The sequence below is a fragment of the Anolis sagrei genome, chromosome 1 (genome assembly GCF_037176765.1).
Source record: "Anolis sagrei isolate rAnoSag1 chromosome 1, rAnoSag1.mat, whole genome shotgun sequence".
In the NCBI taxonomy this organism is placed as follows: domain Eukaryota; kingdom Metazoa; phylum Chordata; class Lepidosauria; order Squamata; family Dactyloidae; genus Anolis; species Anolis sagrei.
This window is the reverse complement of record NC_090021.1, coordinates 177,279,753-177,306,222: the sequence shown is the minus strand read 5'-3', so window position 1 is coordinate 177,306,222 and position 26,470 is coordinate 177,279,753. Positions and strand designations below refer to the sequence as shown.

The 26,470-nt window shown below is 40.9% G+C and overlaps 2 protein-coding genes across 4 annotated transcripts; one reads left to right on the top strand and one right to left on the bottom strand.

The window, feature by feature from the left end:
- Positions 1 to 627: 627 nt before the first annotated feature.
- On the bottom strand, positions 628 to 18,746 carry FTCDNL1 (formiminotransferase cyclodeaminase N-terminal like). 3 transcript variants are annotated; one of them, XM_060781149.2, is made up of 7 exons: positions 18,641 to 18,740; positions 16,738 to 17,080; positions 11,914 to 12,036; positions 9,892 to 9,987; positions 6,232 to 6,384; positions 4,528 to 4,719; positions 628 to 1,713 (listed from the first exon to the last, which is right to left on the bottom strand). In XM_060781149.2, the coding sequence occupies exons 3-7, from the start codon at positions 12,032 to 12,034 to the stop codon at positions 1,274 to 1,276; spliced, it is 1,002 nt and encodes a 333-aa protein (XP_060637132.2). In that variant the 5' UTR covers positions 12,035 to 12,036; positions 16,738 to 17,080; positions 18,641 to 18,740; the 3' UTR covers positions 628 to 1,273. The 3 variants fall into 3 exon arrangements, with proteins under 3 accessions (XP_060637132.2, XP_060637141.2, XP_067326766.1); XM_060781158.2 differs by lacking the exon at positions 16,738 to 17,080 and having other exon boundaries at positions 18,641 to 18,746; XM_067470665.1 differs by lacking the exon at positions 16,738 to 17,080 and having other exon boundaries at positions 18,603 to 18,641.
- A 54-nt stretch (positions 18,747 to 18,800) lies between these two features.
- Positions 18,801 to 25,759, top strand: C1H2orf69 (chromosome 1 C2orf69 homolog). The gene is made up of 2 exons (XM_060781215.2): positions 18,801 to 19,214; positions 22,501 to 25,759. The coding sequence occupies exons 1-2, from the start codon at positions 18,912 to 18,914 to the stop codon at positions 23,329 to 23,331; spliced, it is 1,134 nt and encodes a 377-aa protein (XP_060637198.2). The 5' UTR covers positions 18,801 to 18,911; the 3' UTR covers positions 23,332 to 25,759.
- Positions 25,760 to 26,470: the final 711 nt, after the last annotated feature.

Sequence of the window (26,470 nt, the reverse complement as noted above, 5' to 3'; positions counted from 1 at the left end):
GGGGAGAGCCCAGATGAGCTCCCTTTGTCAGCTCCAGCTCCCCATGTGGGGACATGAGAGAAGCCTCCTACAAGGATGGTAAAACATCAGAACATTCGGGCATCCCCTGGTCAACATCCTTGCAGACGGCCAATTCTCTCACACCAGAAGCAACTTGCAGTTTCTCAAGTTGTCTGACATGGAAAAAAAAATCCCAGTACATTTAAAAAAGCTCATCCAGGGTTGGAATAAAGGTATTGCATATTTTGTGCCAAACAGATCTGTCTTTGATATCTAAAAGATCCAATTCAGGACCCGCAATCAGTTATGCAAAAAGGGAAGAGTCAATCTATATAATTTATTCAAAGTGCCTTGGCCTCCTGATCCAGAGAGTCTTAAGAGAAGAGCAGTGACTTTGAACAGATATAAGGGCAGGGCAGGGGGTGTTTAGATGCCCTGCTGGTTGAAATAACATATTAGAAAGGTTGAAGAGACAGCTTTAGTCCACCTCTAAGGCACTCAGTGGTGACCCTGTTCATTCAATGTGAAGGCAATTTGCCTTTGTACATAGGCCATGATGGTTGAGATGGGAAATGTGACAATATATCTGTAATGAATCAGGTTAAGGGAAGACAGTACTGCATATACTCATATATAAACATAGATAATTTAGTAAAATACTGGTATTATAAAATAACCCCCTCCCCAAAGGTATGACTTATCTGTTGGAAGAACTATATCTTTGACTCTTATTAAAAATGATCCATCCCCTTTTCTGAATAGAATGACAAAAGGTAAAACCCAAAAAGATGAACTATGCTCCTGGCATTCCAGAAATGCTTTGGGGGAAAATGGCAGCAATAGCCAGGAGCAGATGCCTCCTGAGAGGTCACTGAGATTTTCTCCTCTCCCTGGAATCAGCCAAGTGTCATATCAAAAGCCATGTTTTTTTGCTCACAACCATGCCTTTGACCTATATATGAAATCAACGTATACATGAGTATACACAGTAACTTTAAAATTATAAATGCATGATAAAGGTGATGAGCCTCTACCCCTTCAGATGGTTAGGAACTACAATTCTCATAGATCATTTCCACTAGCCATTTTGGATGAAGCTCATGAACTCTAGGCAACAATAGCCTGGAGCTCCAAAGGTGCTTTATAATCATAATTAATATACACCATGATTTTCTAGCTTTGTTGGTGTCCATTTTTGATCCCATTTTCACAATGGATCCGAGTATCCCTTACATTTATCGTGAGTTGAATTTAAAATTAACAAAAAGGGCTATCACATAAAGATGCCACCCCTAGCCCTCCAAAATTCACTAACACCAGTTGTTAATGCGTAGACAGCACAGCGCTCACATTCTTCTGGTGTAAACCCAACTAGCGCAGTCCCCACTGTGCTGACTCCATGGCTTCTGGCTAACTTCTGAATGGAAGCTTCTATCAAGTGTGGGGACACATAATAGTAAGTCCTCCCAAGAATGCTGTACGAAACGTAGCCCGGCTCTTCCCCAGTAGTCAACTGGTTGTCACCCTCATCAAAACTTTCCACATTACACGCTATTTCGATTTGCCCCTTGTGCGGGAACGCCATCGACTGCACGCCCTTCAGGCCCCCTACGCTGCTTCCTCGGATGGATTGGGCTATCTTCTTTGCCGTTGCCAAGTCCTGGGTATCTATAGTCACATTGCAGTTCATCACATAAGGGCTGGCCCCAACACCTGGAATAAACAGAAAACAAATCATAGGAAATACTGACAGAGAATATCAGGCAGATCTGGAAGAGTACAAGCACACCAGAGCTTGGAAACGTATTTCAGAGTTACCTTGTTCTTACTTTCTATTGTGTCTTTGAGAGGAAGTTCCTTATTAGTGCTGTACTTCGATTCTAAGATGTCATTAATTATAAGATACACACTAATTTCAGTACCATGAACAAAAAAAGCCTTATTTAAATATATATATAAAAAGCATCCATGATTCTAAGACATGCCCCATTTTAGAGATATTTATATGAGGCCGCTGATGGCACAGCAAGTTAAACTGCTGAGCCACTGAACTTGCTGACCAAAAGGTTGGTGGTCCGAATCCGGGCAGCGGGTGAGCTCCCAGCTTCTGCCAACCTAGCAGTTCGAAAACATGCAAATGTGAGTAGATAACGGCACTCCATGCAGTCATGATGGCCACATGACCTTGGAGGTGTCTACGGACAAAGCCGGCTCTTTGGCTTAAAAATGGAGATGAGCACCACTCCTAAGTCAGTCATGACTAGACTTAATGTCATGGTGAAACCTTTACCTTTTTACTATATGGAGGGAAAGTGCATCTTAGAACTGAAGAAATACAGCCTTTAATAGTAACGTCATTAAAAAATTAAATGACTACCCTATTAAAAAGAGCACTAATTTGAAGTTGTTTTTAATGTTTTTAAAAGTTGGCAATAAGAATAAAAGTGCAGAACTCACATACATGCTCATTATAGAGAAAATTAAAAATACTCTGCAAAATAAACATTAAATAATGTTAAAATTACTGACCATTTTTCCTTTTTTCAAAAAAAAATCTGGGTATTTTGAACAAGTTAATTCTAAGCTCTCATAAGCAAGGAGAGAAAACTATATTGTGGAAGAATATGGAGGTTTAGTATTTGCTTGAGGACTTCATTTTACTTCTCTTTGAAATTCTGATAGTTTATAATCCATGTTTTTGTGAGGAAAACAAAAGCCTTTACAGTGAGGAGAAAATAATGCAAATTCTCAAGGCCATACTGTTGAGGTAGAAAAAACAACAACAAATGTACTCATTAACATCTGGTGTGCATTCTTTCTTTGCAAACACAAATGCAGTTTGTGTGCAACATCCCAGGAGGAACAACTGAAAACTCTGATATTAAAGTCTGGTTGAAAAATTCTTGCGGCAGGATGACGACTGAAGCAAGAGGATTAAAAAGGAATGCAGACAAGTGTGTTTCTCAACAAGACATATACAACCAGCTTTGCTTCATGCAGACCACATCCAAGTTCAGCGATACTTTTGATTCTGTTCCTTTGGTAGCCCACTTCCTCACATACACCATATTTAGCCAGCCTGGTTGAATGCACTGTCCCAATCCTCGCCACTTCCTAGTTCAACATGCTGGATGCAATTAAATGGAGTGCAATCCACATTATGACACATCCTATTACGTCCAAAATGAACTCAGCCTTCTAAATTGACTATAAAAACCAGATTATATGATTTTTATTAATCAGCTTCTGCTGGAGTTAATTCCCTCCTCCACTGCCTGTTCTCTTTTCCTTGTATGCTATATCTTATTTAGATTGCAAGCCTAAGGGCAGTGAACAATCATATTGTCTACACTGGAACCTCTACTTAAGAGCATCCCCACTTAAGAGCATTTTGAGTTAAGAGTTGTTGCTCTGACTGGGTTTCACTTTGACATAAGAGCAGCATTTTGAGTTAAGAGTTAGTGCCAAAGGGAGGACTAGTGCAAGAGGGCAGCACTTTAGGGCTTCAAGAGAGCAGCCACAGTGCCTCGTGCTCGTCTGCTTTGGGAGATTCTGTCCGCTTTTCTCTTGCCTGTATTGAGGAACTTCGCGTTAGTTGATTTTATATGGTTTTTCCTGGTATGTTTGGCTTCATGCAGAGAGAGAGAGAGAAAGAGAAAGAGAAGGGGGGAGGCTAGAATGAGTCCAGTATGAAGAAAAGGATGCTTCTGCCTCTTCACTTAGTGCTTTGTGCTTTCTTGCCACAACTTTGTACTTCTACCATTTCAAAGTTGACCTTTCTTTATTCCATGTGAATGTGCATTTATCTGCCCTGAGTCCCCTTGGGGGAGAGAGGGCAGAATATAAATAAATTATTATTATTATTATTATTATTATTATTACATTATTTGTTATTTATAAAGTACATTTTCTTATTTAAAAAATCACTGGTTGGGGGCCAGAACAGATTAATATCATTTTGATGGGAAATTTTCTTTGAGATAAGAGTGTTTTGAGTTAAATGCTTCATCACAGAACAAATTAAACTCTATAGTCAAGGCATCATTGTGTTCGTGAGTCACTCTAAGAGTCCTTTTGGTAAGAGGGTGAGTGTAAATACCTGTACTCTAAATAAATAAGTTGTTCCTGCATTGTCGAAGGTTTTCATGGTTGGAATCACTGGGTTGTTGTAGGTTTTTTGGGCCATGTTCTAGAAATATTCTGGGTTCTGCCCTCATCTGTGGCAGGCATTCTCAGAGGTTGTGAGTCTGTTGTGAGGTGCCTTCACATCATTCCAGATTTATTACATTGTCATAAATCATAAGTGTGTGACTTGCTCAAGGTCACCCAGTGGATTTTTCATGGCTGAGGAGGAATTCAAACACTGATCTCCAGAGCTGTAATCCAGGGGGATGACCCTTGTGATATCTTTCAACTCTATGGAATACATACCTATCTTTTCCAGTAGCTACACTTCTGCATGCGTTGATATTCCTCAGTAAACAACAGAGAAGAATAAAGAATTGTGGTATGCAGTTGCATTCATACCAGTTAAGCCGTATTGTGAAGTAGGTGCCAATCCGACATCAGGAATAATATGTGCTGCTTTAGAAGCTCCTTGGTTAAACCATCCCAGCTGTTTCCTTCTTTGAACAAGGCTTTGCTTCTTCGGGAGGTCTGCATGTCCAAAAAGAAATATGCTGCATCCAGGGACACAATGAGCCAAACGCTCTGCTATATCTAAAAGCAAAAATAGACAAAAGGGGGGGTTACATTCAGTTAGATCATGCCTCCTAATGTGGTGGCTTGGTTATGGTGTGCCTTCAAAACATTTCTGACTTAAGGAGACTTTAAGGTAAACTTATCGTGAGGTTTTTGCATTGTATTTTATTTGTGTTGTATTTTGAAATGGTCATATGACTAGTAAAATAAATAAATTATTATTATTATTATTTGAAAGACAACAAGATGAGTCCACAGCAAACAGGATCACTATGCTGGGTGTTGTATTGGATCACACGTCAGACACTTCCCAAATGTCTAGGACTGTGTGACGTATCGGCGAATAATGCGTGCAGATTCCAGGAAGGTGGCCTTCTGCAGCTGGCAGATGGTAATTTTGTCAGCGCCGATTGTGTTTAAGTGCAGGCCAAGGTCTTTAGGCACTGGGCCCAGTGTGCCAATCACCACTGTCAATCACTACCTTGAGCCAGAGTCTTTGCAGTTCAATCATTAAATCCTCATATTGTGTCAGCTTTTTCAGTTGTTTCTCTTCAACTCTGCTGTCACCTGTGATTGCAACATCAACAATCCATACTTTGTTTTTTAACCCAATTGTGAGGTCAGGCGTATTGTGCTCCAAAATTCTGTCTGTCTGAATTCAGAAGTCCCAGAGGAGTTTGTTCATTTTCTGTAACTTTTTCCTGCTTGTGATCCCACCAGTTCTTTCTCGTAGGCAGATAGTATTTGTGGCACATGTTCCACTGAATCATCTGAGCAACGGTGTTAAGCCTCTGCTTGTAGTGTGTCTGCACGATCTTCTTGCAGCAGCTGATGTGATTTATTGTTTCATCTGCTTCCTTGCAGAGTCTACATTTGGGATCTGTTGTCAACTTTTCAATTCTGGCTTTGGTGTCATTTGTTCGAATGGCTTATTCTTGGGCTGCCAGAATCAGGCCCTCCGTCTCCTTTTTCAAAGTTCCATTTGTGAGCCACAGCCATGTTTTTTCTTTGTCAATTTGTCTCCCAATTTTTCGCAGGAACTGTCCATGGAGAGCCTTCCTTCACCAGTTTTCTCTTCTGCTCTGGATTGTTTATTATTATTATTGTTATTGTTATTATTGTTATTATTATTATTATTATTATTATTACAGTAGTCCAAATAGGATATAATCAAGGTGTGTGTCACTATAACCAGATCTGATGTTTTAATGGGCACAATTGGCACATTAGTTTTGTGAGAACATGCTGAGCAACTGTCAGACAAGTGACAAGCTCTTTCCTTGCTACTGACTTCAGTTTATTTCATACCCTCCATTTATTGCAACCACTTTCTGCTCAATCCTGGAGTAGGCCATTAGCTAGTGCCCATGTGAAAGGACTTTCTGCTAGACCTGTGGTCTTTCAGGCAATACGGAACAAGAATCATACCTCGGCACTGGCCAGACTGCTAACCTAGGTCTAATGGGAAGGGTAGCCCAATGCTATGTAATAGGACACAGGTTCTTCAGAAATGGAAATATTTAGGCTTACTTCGAGCCACCGCTCCACATTCCTCCAAGTCGATGCCTGACAATGGGTAAATGGGCACCAAATCCACGGCCCCAAGACATGGATGGATCCCAACATGTGCTGCCATGTTTATGGATGAGAAGGCCTCCATGCAGGCAGCAACAACGCTGCTCCCTAAAAGAAAAAAGACAGCCATATTGTGCATTACTAACTTCTGTGCCCGAAGGAGGAAACTAGCTTTTAGTTCCTCTGGTCCAAAATACATTAAAAGAGGATATTTCATTGAGATACAAACACACACACACATAAAGGAGAGAGGACAACATTGTTTCAGTCTCTTCAAAGTGAAAATGTAGCTCCTCTCTCCTTTACACTGAGTGTGAATATTTTTGGAGAAATCTCAAGGTCTTTGATGTCTTACAAACCTAACCACCTTGAAGAAGGGTTTATTATATCATATGAACATACTTCAAGACCATGCAACCAGGCAGGCTCCTTGTTATCTTGACAGCTTTGCTATTTAATCATATGCTATAAGTGTTTCATTTCTATTCTTTTTTTAAAAAAATACCAAAATACTAAACACTATCGTGTTAATATTCACATCCACTTGACACTCCTTGTTAACTTTTTCTGGCAAACTTGCCTTGATTCATATTGTAGATGTCCCTATAGAATGTTCCCAGAATAAAAGACAAAACAAAGGATGCTTTATTCTCCTCCTCCATCATGCAGCTGGATTTCAAAAGTGAGCTTGCCCATTGTGATCAGAATACTTAGCAAACTGCTGAGGAGACAAAAGCGAGCTTTGAAAAGTAAGCTAATGTTTAAGGACATGAAATCTTCAAAATACACCCTTGTTAATTCTAGCTGAATTCACTCATGTTCCTCTCTTATAATGATGACCCATGGGCATGAATGGGTTTGTAATTTTAATTTTACACAGTTTTTTCAAAAACTGCAAAGAGAAACTGTAGACTTTTCTGTTCTTCGTTGTATTTTTCTCTCTAGCCTGATACATCCGCCTTTCATAGAATCATTCCGTTGAAAGAGACCTCAAGGTCATCCAGTCCAACCCCCTGCCATGCAGAAATACACAATCAAAGGACTCCCAACAAATATACTCACTCTCCATTTCAATTCCCTCCACTTTGGGATTTTTCTTTTTTGGGAGGGGGGCTATTTGATGATGGCAGCCTTGAAAAGGAGAATGCTCAAGCCCATCTACACTGCCATATAAAAGCCAAATTATACAGTGTAGACTCATATAATCCAGCTCAATGAAGATAATCTGGGTTATATGGCAGCGTAGATCCAGCTTCAGTGGGTTTTCTAGTGGCTAAGGGGAAAATGAATATTCTAGGATGGATTGCAATGTAATCTCTGCTCATTAGGAAAGACTGGTGATGTCTGCCACTTCGTGGCTGATAATGAAACTGCAGGCTATAAACAGAATTCAATTATGTTGTCAAAGGATTTCGTGGTCGGAATCACTGAGTTGCTGTGAGTTGCTGTGTGGCCATATTCCAGAACCATTCTCTTCTGACATTTCACCCACAACCAGAGAAATCAGCTATAGCAGAGCACCTGAAGAACCAACCTGGACACAGCATATTATTTGAGAACACAGGAATGCTGGACCACTCTAACAACCACCATGTCAGGCTACACAGAGAAGCCACTGAAATCCACAAGCATATGGACAATTTCAACAAAAAGGAGGAAACCATGAAAATAAACAAAAACTGGTTGGAGTATTTTTTTAAAAAACCCTCCAAAATCAGGACAGTAAATAAAGAACAACACTCAGAAAACAGGGGAATTCCAGGCAGGAAACAATCAGGGCCAGCTAACACCTCCCAACAAAGGATCCCCCCCCAGAAAGGAAGCAGCCAGGCTTTGATGCTGCAAGGCCATTCAAACTGACCAATTACATAATTCACACTTGCCTCAAGTAGACAAGAGTTCTTTCACCCACCCTGGGCATTCCAGAGATATATAAACCTCACTTGACTGGTTTCCAAAAGACCTCTCAACCTCTGAGGATGCCTGATGTGGACAAAACGTCAGGAGAGAATGCTTCTGGAACATGGCCATACAGCCCGGAAAACTCAAAGCAATCCAGAATTGAATTAACTGGAATAAGTGTATTCATCTAAAAATAAATAAATAAATCCAAGGTGCATGAACCTTGTGTCCTCTGGTATTTATCCAATTTTCAGGGGTTTTTTTGCGTTTCATGATTATGGAGTTTTGATGGAGGCACACGCAATTTAAGAGACCTTTAATCTTTCTGTAAATGTGTATGCTGCCGCTCTTCTCAAAATATTATCAACATTTGTGGAGGATGCTTCCAGAAAGTACCAAATCCATCTAAACCAATTTTACCGGGATTGAAAAAAATGTTCTGAGGAATTGCATTCTTTGCTAAAACACACAATTTTCCAAGCTCTTTACTGAAGTAATTTGATATGTTTTGATAGCATATAACCATGTTCTGCGACATATACACCGTTTTTCAATTTTCTGGGATTTGGTTCGTTTTGGAAACAAACTCCACATTTTAAAATAAACACCCACAACACCACATATAGGAAATTCAAACAAATACTGAAGAGATTTTTAATAAGAGAAAACCCCATATCTGGGCAAATAAGATATCTTTTACCAATGCCCAAGATACACTATTTTGAATCTATGTCAGTATTTTGGCATCAAATTAGGGTAGGAGAACCCATCTTCACAACAATGGGATTAATATGTAGTTCCTTGGCGTAATTCGTCTCAGTTTTACTTGATGAGTACATAAAAACCCATTGGAGGAAAGCAATTTTAAATAATTTCCTAGATATAGCAGCATGTTTGGCTTATTTCTTACTTATTCAGATGTCCTACTGAGTTCAATGGGATTTACACTCAGGTAAGTACACATCATGAGGAGACAGGAAAGCTTGGAGAAGATAATTATGCTGGGGAAAATGGAAGGAAAAAGGAAGAGGGGCTGACCAAGGGCAAGATGGATGGATGGTATCCTCAACGTGACTGGCTTGACCCTGAAGGAGCTGGGCGTGGTGACGGCCCACAGAGAGTTCTGGCATGGGCTGCTCCATGAGGTCAAAAAGAGTTGGAAGCGACTGAACGAATAAACAACAAGTACACATAGGTCCTTGTGCTCTTCTGGAGTTTGGTTTGAGGATCCTCCATAGATGCTCAAACCTAGCAGTCTGAAAACATGCAAATGTGAGTAGATCAATAGGTACCACTTTGATGGGAAGGTAACAGCACTCCATGCAGTCATGCCAGCCACATGACCTTGGAGGTGTCTACGGACAACGCCGGCTCTTTGGCTTAGAAATGGAGATGAGCACCAGCCCCAGAGTTGGACATGACTAGACTTAATGTCAGGGGAAACCTTTACTTTTTTACTCTCTAATATTGAAACCTTATCATCTCAAGAACAATCTTCAGAGGACGGATAAAATCTCTCTCTCATGCACGCACACCCTGAGGGCCATTCCACACAGCCATATTACCCAGAATATCAAGGCAGATAATCCACCATATCTGCTTTGAATGGGGTTTCTGAGTCCACACTGCCATATAATCCAGTTCAATTTGGATTTTATACAGCTGTGTGGAAACGGCCTGAATCACTCACACAGAGTGTTTAAAAATACTTACCAAGCCTGTCAACAGGAGCTGCTATTGTTATTACTGATCTATTATATTCATAGTCCGAAAATATATTAAGCACAGTTGCTTGCTGACACTCCTGACCTATGGTGGCAGAAGAAGAGAGAATATGTTTTGTGGTTAAAAATACCTCTCAGCCAGCCCAAGACTACGTAACATATCAAAGTATCAGAACAGCACTGGGAAATACAGAGATTGTTAGTTTACAACTCTTGCCAGCCCAAACCATTACAAGGAATGATGGGTGCTATAGTTCAACAAGATCTGGAGGACTATGTGTTTCCAGTTTTTTTGTGTCACCTTAGGAGGGTTATTGGAATGGACTTGACTTTGCTATATAGAGCAATGTATTCACACATCAACCCAGAGAGTACCTTTTGCCTTCCCTGAAAGTTGTGTTGCTTTAAGCAGTACTGTAGAAAGATATTAAATGGTGGAAATGCAATGGACTCTGGAGACCAGGCTTCAATGTCCACTCAGCCATGGAAAGCCACTGGGTAATCTTGGGCAAGTCACATTCTCTCAGCCTCAGAGGAAGGTAAAGGCAACATCCCTCTGAACAAGTTGATTCAGTGCAAACATAACGCTGGTTCCCTGCCAACAACTGCTTGCAAATTAAAAGCAGCTCTCAAAATTACACCACCAATTCCCACCATCCTCACCTCTCTGGTGCTAATTCTCCCAAAAATTACTTTTGGCAGTGTTCAAGACTTAGTGTTTTATATGCATCATCACTAGCCATGATAAATGACAAACATATTTCTTTTCAGGAAGAGCTGGAGAACACATGGAACTTCAGACAGTATGGAGTCTTCCTCAATGGCAGACTAGGTCTAAAAATATTGCTTGCAAGGAGAAAATAGCAACAGAATGCTATTGAAAAACTATGGCATTGCAAAACAGCTGATACTGAAAATATTTCTAAGGATTTCATTGTTTTAGTGCATACTTTAGTAACCAAAATATTATTTTACATAGCTCTACGTTATTTTTCACCAGGCTATTGTCTGCAAGATATTGTTTTCTATTTGTGCAATTCAAGATATTTGAGAACATTTCCACTGAAAACATTTTCAGTCTTTGTTCCTACATATTCTGTCCACAGCTAAAGTTTCTTGTCATAAAATACACACATTGCATAAAGGCTTAGGTATGTTGGCCGAGGAAGGTTGGAATTTGTATTTGTTTAAACAAAATTTGTTTAAAAGCATGCATTATTGGAAGAAATACTTCTTTCGAAAAATATAACCGCAAATAAAATCGCACACAAATGTAAATAAGCCACAGATATGAAATTTAAAAACCCAATTATAACAATAACATACATTGTAGACTTGAGCCCAAATCAGTCTGAATGAAAATGGTTTGTAATATTTGGTGGGCCGTTTTGTATAATATTCGAAAACGGAACGGGGAGGAGGGAGACACAAAGACCAGCAAAAAATGTTCCTGGAGAGGAAGGAGTTATGTCTGCATACCTGAGGCAGTGATCTGCCTTGTCTTTTCTTTTCTCCCTCCCCAGCAGAAGCATTTCTTTTTTGGAAAGTTTCCTATGCTCCCCTCCAGAGAGGGCTCTGCTGGGAACTTGCTTTCCTAGCAGAACTTGCATAGGGCAGACATTGAAAAGTCTCTGAGATCCTCTTGGAGCATGATGGGAGTGGAAGTTTTTCTCTTTCTCTGTATCTCAGCCAATAAACAGCCTGACTGTGCCCATGCCCTGAATGGCTGAGAATGGAAACAACCAGAGACTACAATTCCCAGCACCCTCTCTTGTAGTTTGTCTTTTTTTAAAAAACTTATAGTTAAAACTTATAATAATTCTAAAAATCAACAGATTGGTGAATTGTTTTGAAACTTGGTAGTCCAGCAGTCGTAAATGGGGTCCAAAACTGAGGTAAGTTTCATGCAAATAGGCCTTAAAATGACTGATGATTGAGCCTTTAAAATTCCCCAATGTAGCCAATGGGCCGAATCTTTGCAGAATGAAAACGGCACTTGAGAATTTCATACCTTTATCCTTACAAACGGCAGCTTTTGCTATTTTCTCAACAACATCTTTTCTTCTTCCTTCTGAAACATTTAGTAGACAGGCAGCGAGGCGTGTCCCTATTCTTCCAGATGCCATGGTCATTCCTGAAAGAAAAGAAACACAAGGAGTCTTCCTAATCCATGGAACATGGGCAAAATTGATTAATGGCAAAATTCAGAGGTACCACTAGCCTTCCTGTCAGAAGGCAGTCCATCCACTCTGAGGTTTAGTATGAACTTCAAAAAAGCTGTTTTGAGGATAGGATTCAGCACCTTGGAGAGCTGCTTTAAAACCCTGGCTAATATATGGAGAAAATTCACCACGACAATCACAGAGGAGCCACAAGCCACTAGTGGCAAAATTCCTACACTAAAAAAAGTCATTTCCGACTTTTGCTGCAATCCGTAAACACTTTATGCTGCAATTCATAAACACAATTCTTAGGAATAAAGCATAGAAGGGATTCTTTTTGAGGCTACAATCCCCTGCATTCCCCAGGCAGCATGGCCACAAGCTAGCTGGGAATTCTGGGAGTTGTAGTCCAAAACTAGAAGGGTTCTCATGTCATCATCATCCCCATCCCTTTTAGCAAGGAATCATTGAACACAATGAGCATTGCATCCAAGTAAATGTAAACTATGCTCAACTTGTTTTCCTAATTTGAAATGTTTTCTTGCCTTCACCAGCACTGAGGTCAATCCAAATAAAACAACTACTTTTAAAACATTCCTTTCATCTGCTTTGGTTGTGCTGTTTTCAACTGAGCAGACTTAAGTTCATCCAGAACAAGGGAAAAGAGTTGCCAGGAAAATTCCAAGGATAATGGAGCTACACTCCAAGGAGTCTAGCAATGTTGCTGAGTGCCTTCAAGTTACTTCTGGTTCATGGCAACCTTAAGGCAAAACTATCATGTTTTTTGACAAGATTTGTTCAGAAGGGGATTATCTTTCTATTCTTCTGAGGCTCAGATAATGTGACTAGTCCAATGTCGATCAGTGAGCTAAGAAGAGATTTGAACCCTGGTCTCCCAAAGCTGTAGGCCAACATCCAACCACTACAACATGCTGGTGTAGCTATAGGGGGCGGGGGGATAAGTGAACTGCCTGTAAATAAGGCATCCCCCCCCCCATTTTTTTCCTTCTGCCCTCCAAGATGACCACAAACACAGCAAATAGAATAGTCTCAGGCCTTCAGGTCAGAGACTTCAAATCCCAGGATCCCTGATCATTGGCCAAGGCAGCTGAGGTGTCTGGGAACTGAAGTCCACAATACCTGGATATCTAGAACAGGAATTCCAAAACTGATCCTCCTTCGTCTCCTAAAAGCTTCAGCCACTTTGGCCAATGATCAGAAATCCTGGGGGCAGAGTCCAAAACATCTGGAGGATCAGAGTTTAGGAGGTTCTAGTCTAGAGTCTGGGATTCACTGGAGTCAACACATTTTTGTGCCATATTTTTTGCAGAGCTAGCAGTTTGAAGAATGGGGGAAGTTTTCATCTGGATGGGGAGGGGGGAACTTACTGAGATGATAATGCCATCCATTCACCTCTCCCTCTACCCATCTCAACCCACCCCCAGGTACATCCTTAGGAAAGAAGGAATGCACCCCTAGCCACAAATCTTAATAGACCACTTAAAAGACCACTTACTTAAGAAGCATCTAAGGAAGTAGATTTAAAATGTAGAATTAGTGCACTTTGACACCACTATAATTGCAATTATGGGAGCTGTAGTCTGGTGAGGTCCTAGTCCTCTTTGGTAGAAAAGGCTGACGGCCTTGTAAAATTACAGCTCCCAACACTCCATAGCATTGAGATATGGCAATAAAGTGGTGTCAAGCTTCACTAACAGTACAGCAAGGATGAACACTTAACCTACAATAGCTTATGATATCAACCTTGTTGTCTCAGTCTTTTATAGGCTGCCACAAGATCCCTTTGCTAAAGTCATTCTGCTAATCAGACAGCAGACAAACCAAACCTGGAAAACACAGAAAATTCAAACCTTTCCACAACTGAGACCTCAGGGAAAGTTTGCCACGATTTGAACTTGCAAGGCCTGTATTTCACCCACTGTCACCTCCTTCTGTCTGAAGTTGAAAGCGCTCTTGTCCCCGCCTCACTCCTTCTATCCTGTTTATTTGACGCCTCTGTCAGTGATTGGAGGCTGAAGCCTGAGGAGAAATCTTTGCTCAGTTTTGTCCTGGACGCTCCCAAACAGGCAGCCCTTGGGTTTGGATCCCAGGAGCCTCAGAGAGAGTCCATCTCAGCAAAAAGGCTGGTGGGGACAAGGGTCAGCAACAGTGCAAAAGGCAGCTCATTCCCTTGTGTAATCTCCCTCCCCTTTTAGAGTGGCAGAATCACAGAATGGGAAGTGATCCCAAAGGCTATCTAATCTCACCCCAGGGAGTGCTTTAGAGATACACAACAAAGGCACTCTCAACAGATGGCCATCCTGTCTATTTGGAAACCTCCAAGAAGGATGCTCCACCACACTCCAAGGCAGTATACTCATCTGTTAAACAGCTCTTAACTTCAGGAAGTTCTTCCAACTACTCAGCTGGAATGCATTACACCCTGTCTTATCCTCTGGAGCAATGGAAAATAAGCTCGCTCCTTCTTCTATAGCAGGGGTCCTCAAACTAAGGCTTGGGGGGTGGATATGGCCCTCCAAGGTCATTTACCCAGCCCTTGCTCAGGGTCAAACTAAGTCTGAAATGACTTGAAAGCACACAACAACAATCCTATATCATCAGCCAAAAGCAGCCCACACTTCCCATTGAAATACTAATAAGTTTATATTTGTTAAAATTGATCATTTTATTTATTGTGTTGTTTTTAAGTGGTTTTTTTTTTTGCACTACAATTAAGATATGTGCAGTGTGCATAGGAATTCATTCATTATTTTTTTCAAATTATAATCCGGCCCTCCAACAGTTTGAGGGACTGTGACCTGGCCCTCTGCTTTAAAAGTTTGTGGACCCCTGTTCTATAGGATGTTCTTTCAAACATTTAAACATAGCTTTCATGTCACATCTTAAACTCGTCTTTCCAAGCTACACTTATCTTGCTCTCCGAGGTGCCTTCCACACAGCCCTATATCCTGCATATCAAGGCAGAAAAGTCCACATTATCTGAGTGTGGATTCAGATAATCTAGTTCAAAGCAGATACTGTGGAATTTTCTGCCTTGATATTCTGGGATATAGGGCTGTGTGGAAGGGTCCTAATATGGCTGTATAGAAGGGCCCTCACTTTCCCTCAAGCCTGCCCCCTTGGAGTTACAGAGCTTCAATCGGCTGCCAGCAAATCCACAAATAATCAAATCCTCTGTTGTCAAGCCCACCAATGGGGGGCACTTTATATCATTTCAGACATGGCCACATGCATATTTTCTATAAAGTCACATTAAGGGTCCTTCCACACAGCCCTATAGCCCAGAATATCAAGGCAGAAAATTCCACAATATCTGCTTTGAACTGGGTTTTCTGAGTCCACACTGCCATATATTCCAGGTCAAAGCAGATAATGGCCATCTACACTGCCATATAATGCAGTTCAATATAGTTAAATTGCGTTCTGAAACTGAATTACATGGCAGTATAGATGTGGCCTTAGGGCCAGCTCTGATTTCCTTTGCACTTTCATTTTTCCTGTATGTATGGTGAGAATATTTTAAAGAGCATGACTAGAAAACTTGAAAAAGTAGCACGCAAACATTTGCACCTAAATTCTTTCAACTTTTCAGGTTGTGCTGCCTAACTCATAATTTGTAAGTAAAATGGGCTTACCACTTTTTACTATTACTGAAATCATAACGGTTACACTCATAATAATGAAATGGTGAAATAATTATGATAGGTTTTTGATTTAAGATGGAATATGCAGCACCATCTGATGGTGAGCAGTGTGGTTCCATATCTTAGAAATTTCACTAATACATAATTATTTTTTCACATTCGCTAACTGAATGATTCTACTCAGCCTGACCATTTGATGAGAACAGGATCACTTTATGCCCCAAGAGAACAAAATGTTGACAAGAGCTCAACCATCACAAGGGTCAATGTGAACAGAGATTAAGTGTGTGAGGGGATGACGGGAATGTATGAAGAGAAAGTGGACCTGAAAGCCCCTTCGACAGCTTTCTAACTGGAGCAAGATACCGGGAGCACACAACTCCCCTGTTGCACCAGCTCCACTGGCTGCCAGTCTGTAATTCTTCCCACAACCTCAAAGAACATAAAGTTAAAGTAAAACTGCATATCAAAATATACATACAATATAGTAAACAATGTGAATTATATTCATAACAAATAACTTGTATAGGAGTCTTGTAGAAGATTCCTATTTCCAACATTAAATGCCTAGATCAGGGGTCCTCAAACTTTTTAAACAGAGGGCCAAGTCACAGTCCCTCAAACCGTTGGAGGGCCGGACTATAATTTGAAAAACACATGAATGAATTCCTATGCACACTGCACATATCTTATTTGTAATGCAAAATACACTTTAAAACAACACAATAATTAAAATAAAGAACAATTTTAACAAATACAAACTTATAGGTATTTCAATGGGAAGTGTGGTCCTGCTTTGGCTGATTACATAGGATTGTTGTTGTTGTTGTGTGCTGTCAAGTCATTTCAGACTTAGGTTCACCCTGAGCGAGGGCTGGTTAAATGACCTTGGAGGGTTGTATCTGGTCCCTGGGCCATAGTTTGAGGACCCCTGGCCTAGATGATGAGCTCTTCTCCACAGATATGAACAGAAGAGGATTTTGTAAAAATCCTAAAAGCAGCACTGACCTGGAGCGAGTGAGGAAAGGCTTTTCTTCTGACAACAATGAGCGAAGGCATAAGTAGGGCAAGAGAATGCTTTAGGTGGGGTTGACACAATACAGTACCCCAATTAATTTTAATAGATGTTCTTTCCAATTAAGTTTAATTAGGACTGCAACTATGAAGCTTCCTTTTGTGATTAACACTGAGGCTCCAATTCTCTTTGATTGAAGTAATATGCCATGTGCTCTTTCTTCTCCCAGCCCCCAAGGAGCACACTTGTTTTGTAAGAAATTTGGTGACAAAATTGCTGAGTTTAAACCAAGAAAGGAAAAGGTCAGTCCTGCAGCTACATGTTCCCATCCTTTTTCTAAAATCAAAACAGAAATGATTCATTTTGTTTTTTAAAAGACTATAGGTTCACCTATAGTTTCACATTTTAAAAAACTTAGTCTTCAAAATCAGAAGTAAACATATGGCCATTTCTGGAGCTTATTTTTATGCTCACCTTTGCAAGTGATTTGTTCTTAATGCATGTCTATCACATTGTTAACATTGTTGTTGTACTGGTGTTATTATTATTTTCAAAAGACCATTACAGTGACTTTGAGATGGACCAATGTATTCACACAACAAGAAAGTGAGATGTCAACGAAATAGGGTAAAGGTCAAGGTTGTCCCCTGACATTAAGTCCAGTCGTGTCCGACTCTGGGGAGTGCTGCTCATCTCCATTTCTAAGCCGAAGAGCCGATGCTGTCCGTAGACACCTCGAAGATCACGTGGCCGGCATGACTGCGTGGAGCAACTAAATAGTATTACACTATGTAACATGATTTTTTTCCCCTGGGTGATGTATGTCCTTTCCTAATTGGTTTGGGAAAAGCTCATTAACTGCAAAATTTTTGTTTTTGTGGGACATCCAGCAGCACATTTTTCGGGCTATATGGCCATGTTCTAGAGGCATTCTCTCCTGACGTTTCGCGTACATCTATGGCAAGCATCCTCAGAGGTAGTATGGCTGTCTGCTTATCACCCCTTACAACAATCATCCTCCACACGAGATTTCCCTCGAATTAAATGAACCTATTTTGCATTGTGAAGGTATTACTCTGATAGTAGAGGATATCTCTGAGGATGCTTGCCACAGATGCAGACGAAACGTCAGGAGAGAATGCCTCTAGTTGTGAACCGTTGTGAGTCGCCTTCAGGCTGAGAACAGCGGTATATAAGTAAAGTAAAGTAAAGTAAAGTAAAGTAAATAAATAAATAGAAAAATGCTTCTGCCATTGAATTTCCATTCTGTAAAGAATCCCAAAATATCCTTTTGGGGTAGAGCAGTGGTTCTCCACCTGGGGTCTCCAGATGTTTTTGGCCTACAACTCCCAGAAATCCCAGCCAGTTTACCAGCTGTTGGGATTCTTTACAGAATGGAAATTCAATGGCAGAAGCATTTTTTTATTTATTTCAGGTTGTAAAACATTAGGTTGTGCACACTTATGCTTTGAATGCACAAGTGCTGAACATTGTCATAAGTGAGCACAGTAAACCCTTCCTTCCTTGTATGTTAAAGGCCTTCCTGAGCTCCTCCAAAAGATTTATGACCAGAAAAAGGATTTCTTTCTGTAGAGCAGTGGTTCTCAACCTGTAGGTCCCCGGGTGTTTTGGCCTACAACTCCCAGAAATCCCAGCCAGTTTACCAGCTGTTAGGATTTCTGGGAGTTGAAGGCCAAAAACATCTGGGGACCCCAGGTGGAGAACCACTGCTCTAGAACATGGCCATATAGCCCCAAAAAGCCTACAACCCTCTGACATGCTGGTTGTCAAAGTGGTCTAGATGCAGGCGAAACGTCATGAGAGAATGCTACATGGCCATACAGCCTGAAAAACTCACAGCACTCCCAAACCATGTGAAATCCAGAAAGCCCTCACCAGTTGACGGCACAATCGCCTATCCCGTCTCCTTTGGATCTTTTGGATCCCCTTCGAGGGCGGGAACAAGAAGGGACGGCCAATGGGGCCAGAGGAAGCACCGCCCCGTTTCTGCGCATGCGTGTCGGGCGTCGCGAGGGGTGGGCGGGGCAGGATTGGCGCGATTGCTTTGGCCGCACGAGCAGCCGTTGGAGGGCCGGGCGCGAGGAGAGGCGGCTTGTACGCATGCGCGCCGAGAAGGCTCTTGTGAGGGGTGGTTGGAGGCGTCTCCATGAGCCGGCGCTGCGCCGCTGCCGCCGCCTCCGTCCTGAGGGGCCTCGTCGGCTCTGCCGTCCTCTGCGTGGCGCGGAGCACGGGCAGCATGAGCCTGCGGGGGAAGGCGCCGGCGGGCTGCCTTTCGGGGCCTTCCTCCTCTTCCTCGACGCCTCCTCAGGTGAAGCTCCCCTGGCTGCGCCTGCCGGAAGTGCCGGGAGCCGAGCCCGCCAAGGCCAACGATGTGCTGCTGCTCCTGCCCGCCGACGGGCCCCTCAACGCGCCTCAGCATCACGTCGTCTACTTCCCCGGGGACGTGCAGGTAGGGCAAGGCACGCTCCCTCAGTCTCAGGCCTCAGGGCAGGAGTATTAATCTGGTGGTGGTGTAGTTATTCATAGGTTCACCATGGACTCCCCAGAGATTTGAAGATGCCTTGAGACCCTTCCACACAGCCATATAACCCAGAAGATCAAGGCAGATCATCCACAATATCTGCTTTGAACTGGGTTATCTGGGGCCCCTTCCACACAGCTGTAGAAAATCTCACATGATTTGCTTTGAACTGGGATATGTGAGGAGGAGCCGAGGAGCCTTCTAATCAAGGTGAAAGAAGAAAGCGCAAAAGCTGGGTTGCAGCTAAACATAAAAAAAAAAAAAACAAACCAAGATTATGGCAACAAGAATGATTAACAACTGGGAAATAGAGGGAGAAAATGTGGAGGCCGTGACAGACTTGGTATTTCTAGGTGCAAAGATTACTTCAGATGCAGACTGCAGCCAGGAAATCAGAAGACGCTTACTTCTTGGGAGGACAGCAATGTCCAATCTCGATAAAATAGTAAAGAGTAGAGACATCACAATGGCAACAAAGATCCCCCTGATCAAAGCCATGGTATTCCCTGTAGTCACCTACGGATGTGAGAGCTGGACCTTAGGGAAGGCTGAGCGAAGGAAGATCGATGCTTTTGAACTGTGGTGTTGGGAGGAAAGTGCTGAGAGTGCCTTGGACTGCAAGAAGATCCAACCAGTCCATCCTCCAGGAAATAAAGCCCGACTGCTCACTGGAGGGAAGGATACTAGAGACAAAGTTGAAGTACTTTGACCACATCATGAGGAGACAGCAAAGCCTAGAGAAGACAATTATGCTGGGGAAAGTGGAAGGTAAAAGGAAGAGGGGCCAACCAAGGGCAAGATGGATGGATGGCATCCTTGAAGTGACTGGACTGACCTTGAAGGAGCTGGAGGTGGTGACGGCTGACAGGGAGCTCTGGCGTGGGCTGGTCCATGAGGTCACAAAGAGTCGGAATCGACTGAACGAATGAACAACAACACAGACACAGATAACCTAGTTCAAAGCAGATATTGAGAGATTTTCTGCCTTGATCTTCTGGGTTATATGGCTGAGTCCACGCTGCCATAGAATGTGGTAAGTCTAGTCATGTCCAACTCTGGGGGGTGGTGCTCATCTCCATTTCTAAACCGAAGAGCTGGCGTTGTCCGTAGACGCCTACTAGTTCATGTGACCAGCATGACTGCATGGAGTGCCTTCCTGCCAGAGTGGTTCCTATTACTCACATTTGTATGTGAGTAGATCAATAGGTACCGCTCTGGCAGGAAGGTAATGGTGGTCCATGCAGTCATGCCAGCCACATCACCTTGGAGGTGTCTACGGACAACGCCAGCTCTTTGGCTTCAAAATGGAGATGAGCACCACACCCCAGAGTCGGACACGACTGGGGTTTTCTTCTTCCAAAGCTTTTGTGAGTGAAACAACCTCTTGAGAAGAAGAAGAACTTTATTTTTCTACCCCGCCTCCATCTCCCTGAAGGGACTTGGGGCGAAGGGGACTTGGGGCGGCTTACAAGCCCAAGGCAGAATACAATTAAAAACAAAGCAAAAACAATCAAGACAGCATAAAACAACAACAATAGCTAGCAACAACAATAACAGCAGACTAATTTGGAGTGGGGGAGGAAAGACCACTACATGAGCTAGTTAAAGGATTAGTGGTTTAGTAAGGTGGATAAGAATGTATAACGGCATAGGAAATATCATGGAAATGGAGTAAATTAACAGGATCCATTAATATAGGATAGGACATCAGATTGAATGACAATTCAAGTCATGATGCAGGTCATTGGCGTGCAAACAGGGCGTCATTTTGCATCCAGAGAAAGGTTGGGTGGGTTGCCTGCTTGGATGGGGGAAAGAACCAGAAATGGACCCCTTTTGGGGGGGACAAACATTGGACCCAGTGCATCGTCATCACATTCCACCCCTTCAACATATATTTCAATTTGCATTTCACTATTTATATGTAAGTACGACTTTAAAAAAAACATGTGGACTACAGCTCCCATAAAACTAGAGATTCTTTTTCTTTTTGTGTTCCTCCCTCCCCTTTTAATGCAAGAGATAGGTCTAATTCTCCAAACCAACGACAGTGGGTGATTTGGTAAAATTATTATATTATTATTCCATTAAAACCGGTGATGGTAGGGATTTATATGAAATATTATTATTATTAGGTCAAAACCAATGATGGTGAGGGATTATATGGAATTATTTTAAAAAGGTAAAGGTTTCCCTTTGACATTAAGTCTAGTGTCCAGCTCTGGGGGGTGGTGCTCATCTTCATTTCTAAAGAGCTGTTTTCAAACATTGATACAATGGGACTAGAGTGTCCATGAATTTTAATATCAGTGTGGTGGTAGTCTTTGAACCAAACCTCAGCAGATATCAAGGGCTCACTGTACTGTGAATATTTTATCTGGTATACTCTATACAGAGTATAAATAGGAACATAGATTCGAGTCTTCTGTATTGCTGATACCAGTTATAAAGGAGAACTAGCACTGGGGCATATTTCTTCTATGAGTTTTTCCTCATGCTTTCTCCTTAGTTTGCCCACTCAGCCATGAAAACCCATTGGGTGACCTTGGGTAAATCACCAACCCTGTCATTGGTTTGCCTTATAGTCACCTTAAGTCAGAAACAACTTGAAATCACAGACGTGATAAAATCTCATTGAGTTATACTCAACTAATCATGATCTTTTAAACAAATTATCATTTCCTTGGTGCAGTGCAATTCTAGTAATGTTTTCATGAAAGTGGGTATAGTTGAGTTAATTGGAGCTTGCTTCTCTATGTATGTGTATTACAGCCAAAGTATCTTAACTAGAATGGGAGATCCCATATTAAAATATATGAACACAATTTGTGGGTGTGGGTGTATATATTCTGATTTCTCTTTAAGCAACTGATTCAGTAGATCGATGCCAGCTGGATAAGCAAACTTGCTTATCCAGCTGGAATTGATCTACTGAATCAGTTGCTTAAAGAGAAATCAGAGCTTCTGTAAATCCCACTGATTCAAGAAAGAGATAGACAACACACCCAGCCTCACACTCTTAAACATCTGAGATTTAATTCAAGTTAGAACCTACATGTTTGTACCAGTTGGTGTTCTCCAAATTTCTTTAACGTATGAGCAAGATATTTCATACTTGTAAAATTACCACTTATGTATAGACTGACATGATTTGCATGTTTCTCTGCCATTGGCTATAACATACTAAATGTCTTCATTTGTTTTCTTATTTCAGAACTATCACGAAATTATGATTTGTCATCCAGAAAATTTCCAGTGGGAACAGTGGTGCTTAGAAAACATTGCTGCTATTCTTGGCCGTCGTTTCCCTGGCAGTTACATCTGGGTTATAAAATGTTCCCGTATGCATTTGCACAAATTTAGCTGCTATGATAATTTTGTGTCAAGTAATATGTTTGGAGCACCTGAGCACAACACTGACTTTGGAGCCTTCATACACCTTCATGCATTGTTACTTAATGCATTTAAACTCGCTCAAAATATTTTGCTGTCTCAAAAAAGTATGCATGATTTCCCCAAGGATACTAAGCCAACTTCCTGTGAATTACCTCCTGTGGCTACGACTAATGGATGTTCAAGAGGAGAAAGGGAGAGAGACTGTGAATACTTGGGCTCTTCTCTGGACTTTATTGAACCTTCTGTTGTTGGCGGAACTTCATTCACTTTAATCGGCTTCAGTAAAGGTTGTGTTGTCTTGAATCAATTACTTCATGAACTAAAGGAGGCAGAAAAGGACAAGGAGATTTGTGCCTTCATAAAAAATATAAAAGCAATCTACTGGTTGGATGGTGGTCATTCAGGAGGAAGCAATACTTGGGTGACATATCCGGATGTGCTGAAAGACTTTGCACAGACTGGAATTACAGTTAATGCTCATGTCACACCATATCAGGTGTTCGATACAATGCGAGCGTGGATTGGGAAGGAGCACAAGAAATTTGTACAAATCCTTCATGAACTTGGTGTAAATGTAAACAGCAAACTTCATTTTGCCAATGAAGCACCTTCCCTAGAAAACCATTTCAGAGTTCATGAAGTATTCTGACACAATAATTATATCGAAATACGGAAGTAGATAAATATGTCTTTAACAATGTGAGCATTTGCTTTCTCCTAAGTCATGGGAAGTAAAATACTTCAATGTGTGCTACTGTTCCCTTTTTCAAGCACACCTTGATTAAAACCCAGGCTAACTTTGGTTTTGAATTGGAGAGCCACAAAAGAAATCCATGGCTTCAAGATAAATTGTCTTGTTCAAATCAAGACAGCAAGATGTCTAAGGAAAATCAACACTGATTTGCCAGAAACTACTTTGTTGACGTTTGGTTTACTTACATGGATTTTTGTGGCCAGAGTTTTCAAGTCCAGACTTCAGAATTCGTATATGATGATTCAGGATCATTTCATGTGTCAAGCATTTATGAATGATTCATCTTTTTATTTAGAAGTCTTTACTTAAAATCTATGGACAAAGTACTTTGCCCTGCATTTCTAATGCTGGGGCTTGGATCCCTGTAGCAGTTTGGCATATCACAAGCAATGCATAAGTTACTTATTTTAAGGCAGTCTTGAGTCTTCAATGTATCAAATATGTGACTTTTTCCTTGTGAATTAAGGTGCACTACTGTCACACTGTTCACATTCTGCAGTTTCTAACCATAGTTGGAACATCTGCTAGTGAATGAGGTGGGAGATTTTTGAGACATTTAGGGACCACTAAATATCTGTTGTTTTTTTTGTGTGACCAAGAATGTAGAATGATGTTCCAAGTTTAACATTCCCTATCAGTTCTATAACTTGACTTAATTCATAATATATTTTTGAACTTTAATATATTGAGAATTATTATATCAATTTCAAAAACTATGGCAACTTAGGTTCTGTTGAAAATTGTGTTGCAGGTACATATGGGATCTTAACATTGTAAACAGTGGTGAGTGTTAGAATAGGGTGTTTAGCATAAGCTGCTGAAAAACTGCAGCAGTGATTTACTCTCTGGCAACAAAAGAACACATAGAATAGAAACCACTGTATAATCCATAAAATCTGTTTGGTTAAGAATTGAGAACAGTCACTAAAGTTAGTGTAGCAGCATGCAGTAACATGACTGAACAATATCTTTACAAATTGTTTGAAAGTCAGCGTTTGCTAAGCAATGTATTCTGTGAAATAGGAATGATCAGTATATACTATAAGTCTAAATTTCTTCGCAATTGCTGCTTTATCTCTGAAAGCTTACATGAACAATATTAATATGGTAGATTGACAGTAATCAGTCTGAAGCCGGTATCTCGACTAAAAGTCACCACCTCATGAAATTAATCATTATAACTTGCATCAAATAATATCTTAAAGTCTGCATAAGTGTTCTATGTTTCAGAGTGAAAGTACGTTCAGCTTTCAATTTAACAGGCTCATTGCATTTCTGATCACAAGTAAGCTATAGCCAAATTGTAGCATTTCAGCTTCAGAGGAAAAAGAGAGAAGTAAGTTAGATACTAAATGTAAAACATCTTTTGCCTGTCCAGGATGGACATTAGTTCTTATTTAGTGGCTCTTTGCATGCATTGGAGAGATTGCACATTGATTCTTCTGACTTATTCTCTTCAGTTCAAGGGTACGTGTAAGTGGAGGTGCATATAGAAGTAAAAGGAGAAACCAGCATACATGGCTTTCCATTAATCAATCCATGGATTGGGGATTATGGAACAGAATACGAGAATGCTCATACATTCCTGTTAATGTTGTTACTTTGAGTTGCATGTGGATGGGAAGCTAGGGGGGGGGGGGGATTTGGATTTATTTTTATGTCTGTTTTGGAATTCTTAAAATAATTTAAAAGTTTCCAGATTATTTGGGGAGACTTAATTATGAACCTTGTGACCAAAAACTAGGGTCCTGACAGAGTCACTTGAAAGCAGAAGCCAAAAGTGGTTTGGAACTATTTTTGCCTGAGAAAAAAATTAAGTTCCTAGGAATGAGTGGGAGCTTGTATCTCTGCGATGACAGAATGGCCCTCTCCTCTCTTGAGTCCTTATTGACTCCAACTTTGTCATGGAAAGTAAGACAGATTTTGTGGAAAATATATGAGAGCTTGGAGAGATCACTATACTGTATGTTGCCCAATATCTGTTCAAGGTTAGAAAGTTGGGGTTCTGTGCCATTATATGAGGTTTTCAGTGTGGCATAAAACTGCTGCTGGACTTTGAAAGCTGTTTTTCTAAATAAGCACTTTGGGGGTTGTTTGTATGTTTGTTTGTTGCAATAGGTAGTTTAAAGTGGTTGTTTTTTCCCCTACCAGGTAAGCTAGCTTCTTATTGTTGTTTCTTGAAATTATTCATGTGCTCTTGGGCTCGGCTTCTTTTCATTTCAACATCTGCAAAATATGCTGAAAATGTTATAAGGAAAATCACTATAACAGTAGATGAAATGCAAATTGTTCCATAATAAATTGTTGACATTGGGCAGATTGATACTGGAGTCTATTGTGTGATGACAACTTATTTTAACTTCCAAAGTTTCTAAATTTGTGTTCATTCTGGGGAAACAAAAACTCTCAGTTTTGAAACATTATTACCAGTTCTAGCTGGAAGGCATAACACAGTATTTTGAGAAAGTGCTGCATTCCCATAATGCAGGACAAAAGCTGCCTACTGTATTTGAAGAAAAATATACCAAAGTCTTTACAGACTTTGAAATATTACCCTCCCCCAAACAAATCTAAGCCTGTTTTTCACTCATTACAATTGTTATTCATTCGTGCCATAGCATCCTGTTTTCTCTAAATTACTGCTACTTACAAAGGGCTCTTGGAATAGTCCCTCTAATGTTGTAATTCCCATTTTTCCTCTCACAGAGCCTTCTTCCTTTGACAGTAGCACATTCATTAGTACTGCATGTCTCATCAGATGAACTCACAGCACTTGACATGTTACATCCTAAAATGCTCCACTGAAAAATAATAGGTTGAATCCAGTGCAATCAAAACATTATTTTGCACTGGAATATTTTCCCCATTACAAAAACCCAATAACAGCAACATATTCTTTCTATACTAGCTAGTTTGCTGGAAATACAGCACAAGTTCTGTTGCAAGAACATACATATATTGCTGAACTTGAAACACTAGATATCTATTCTGGGAATGGTTACAATATTCTGCCTTGCCTAATGGTCTAGTACAA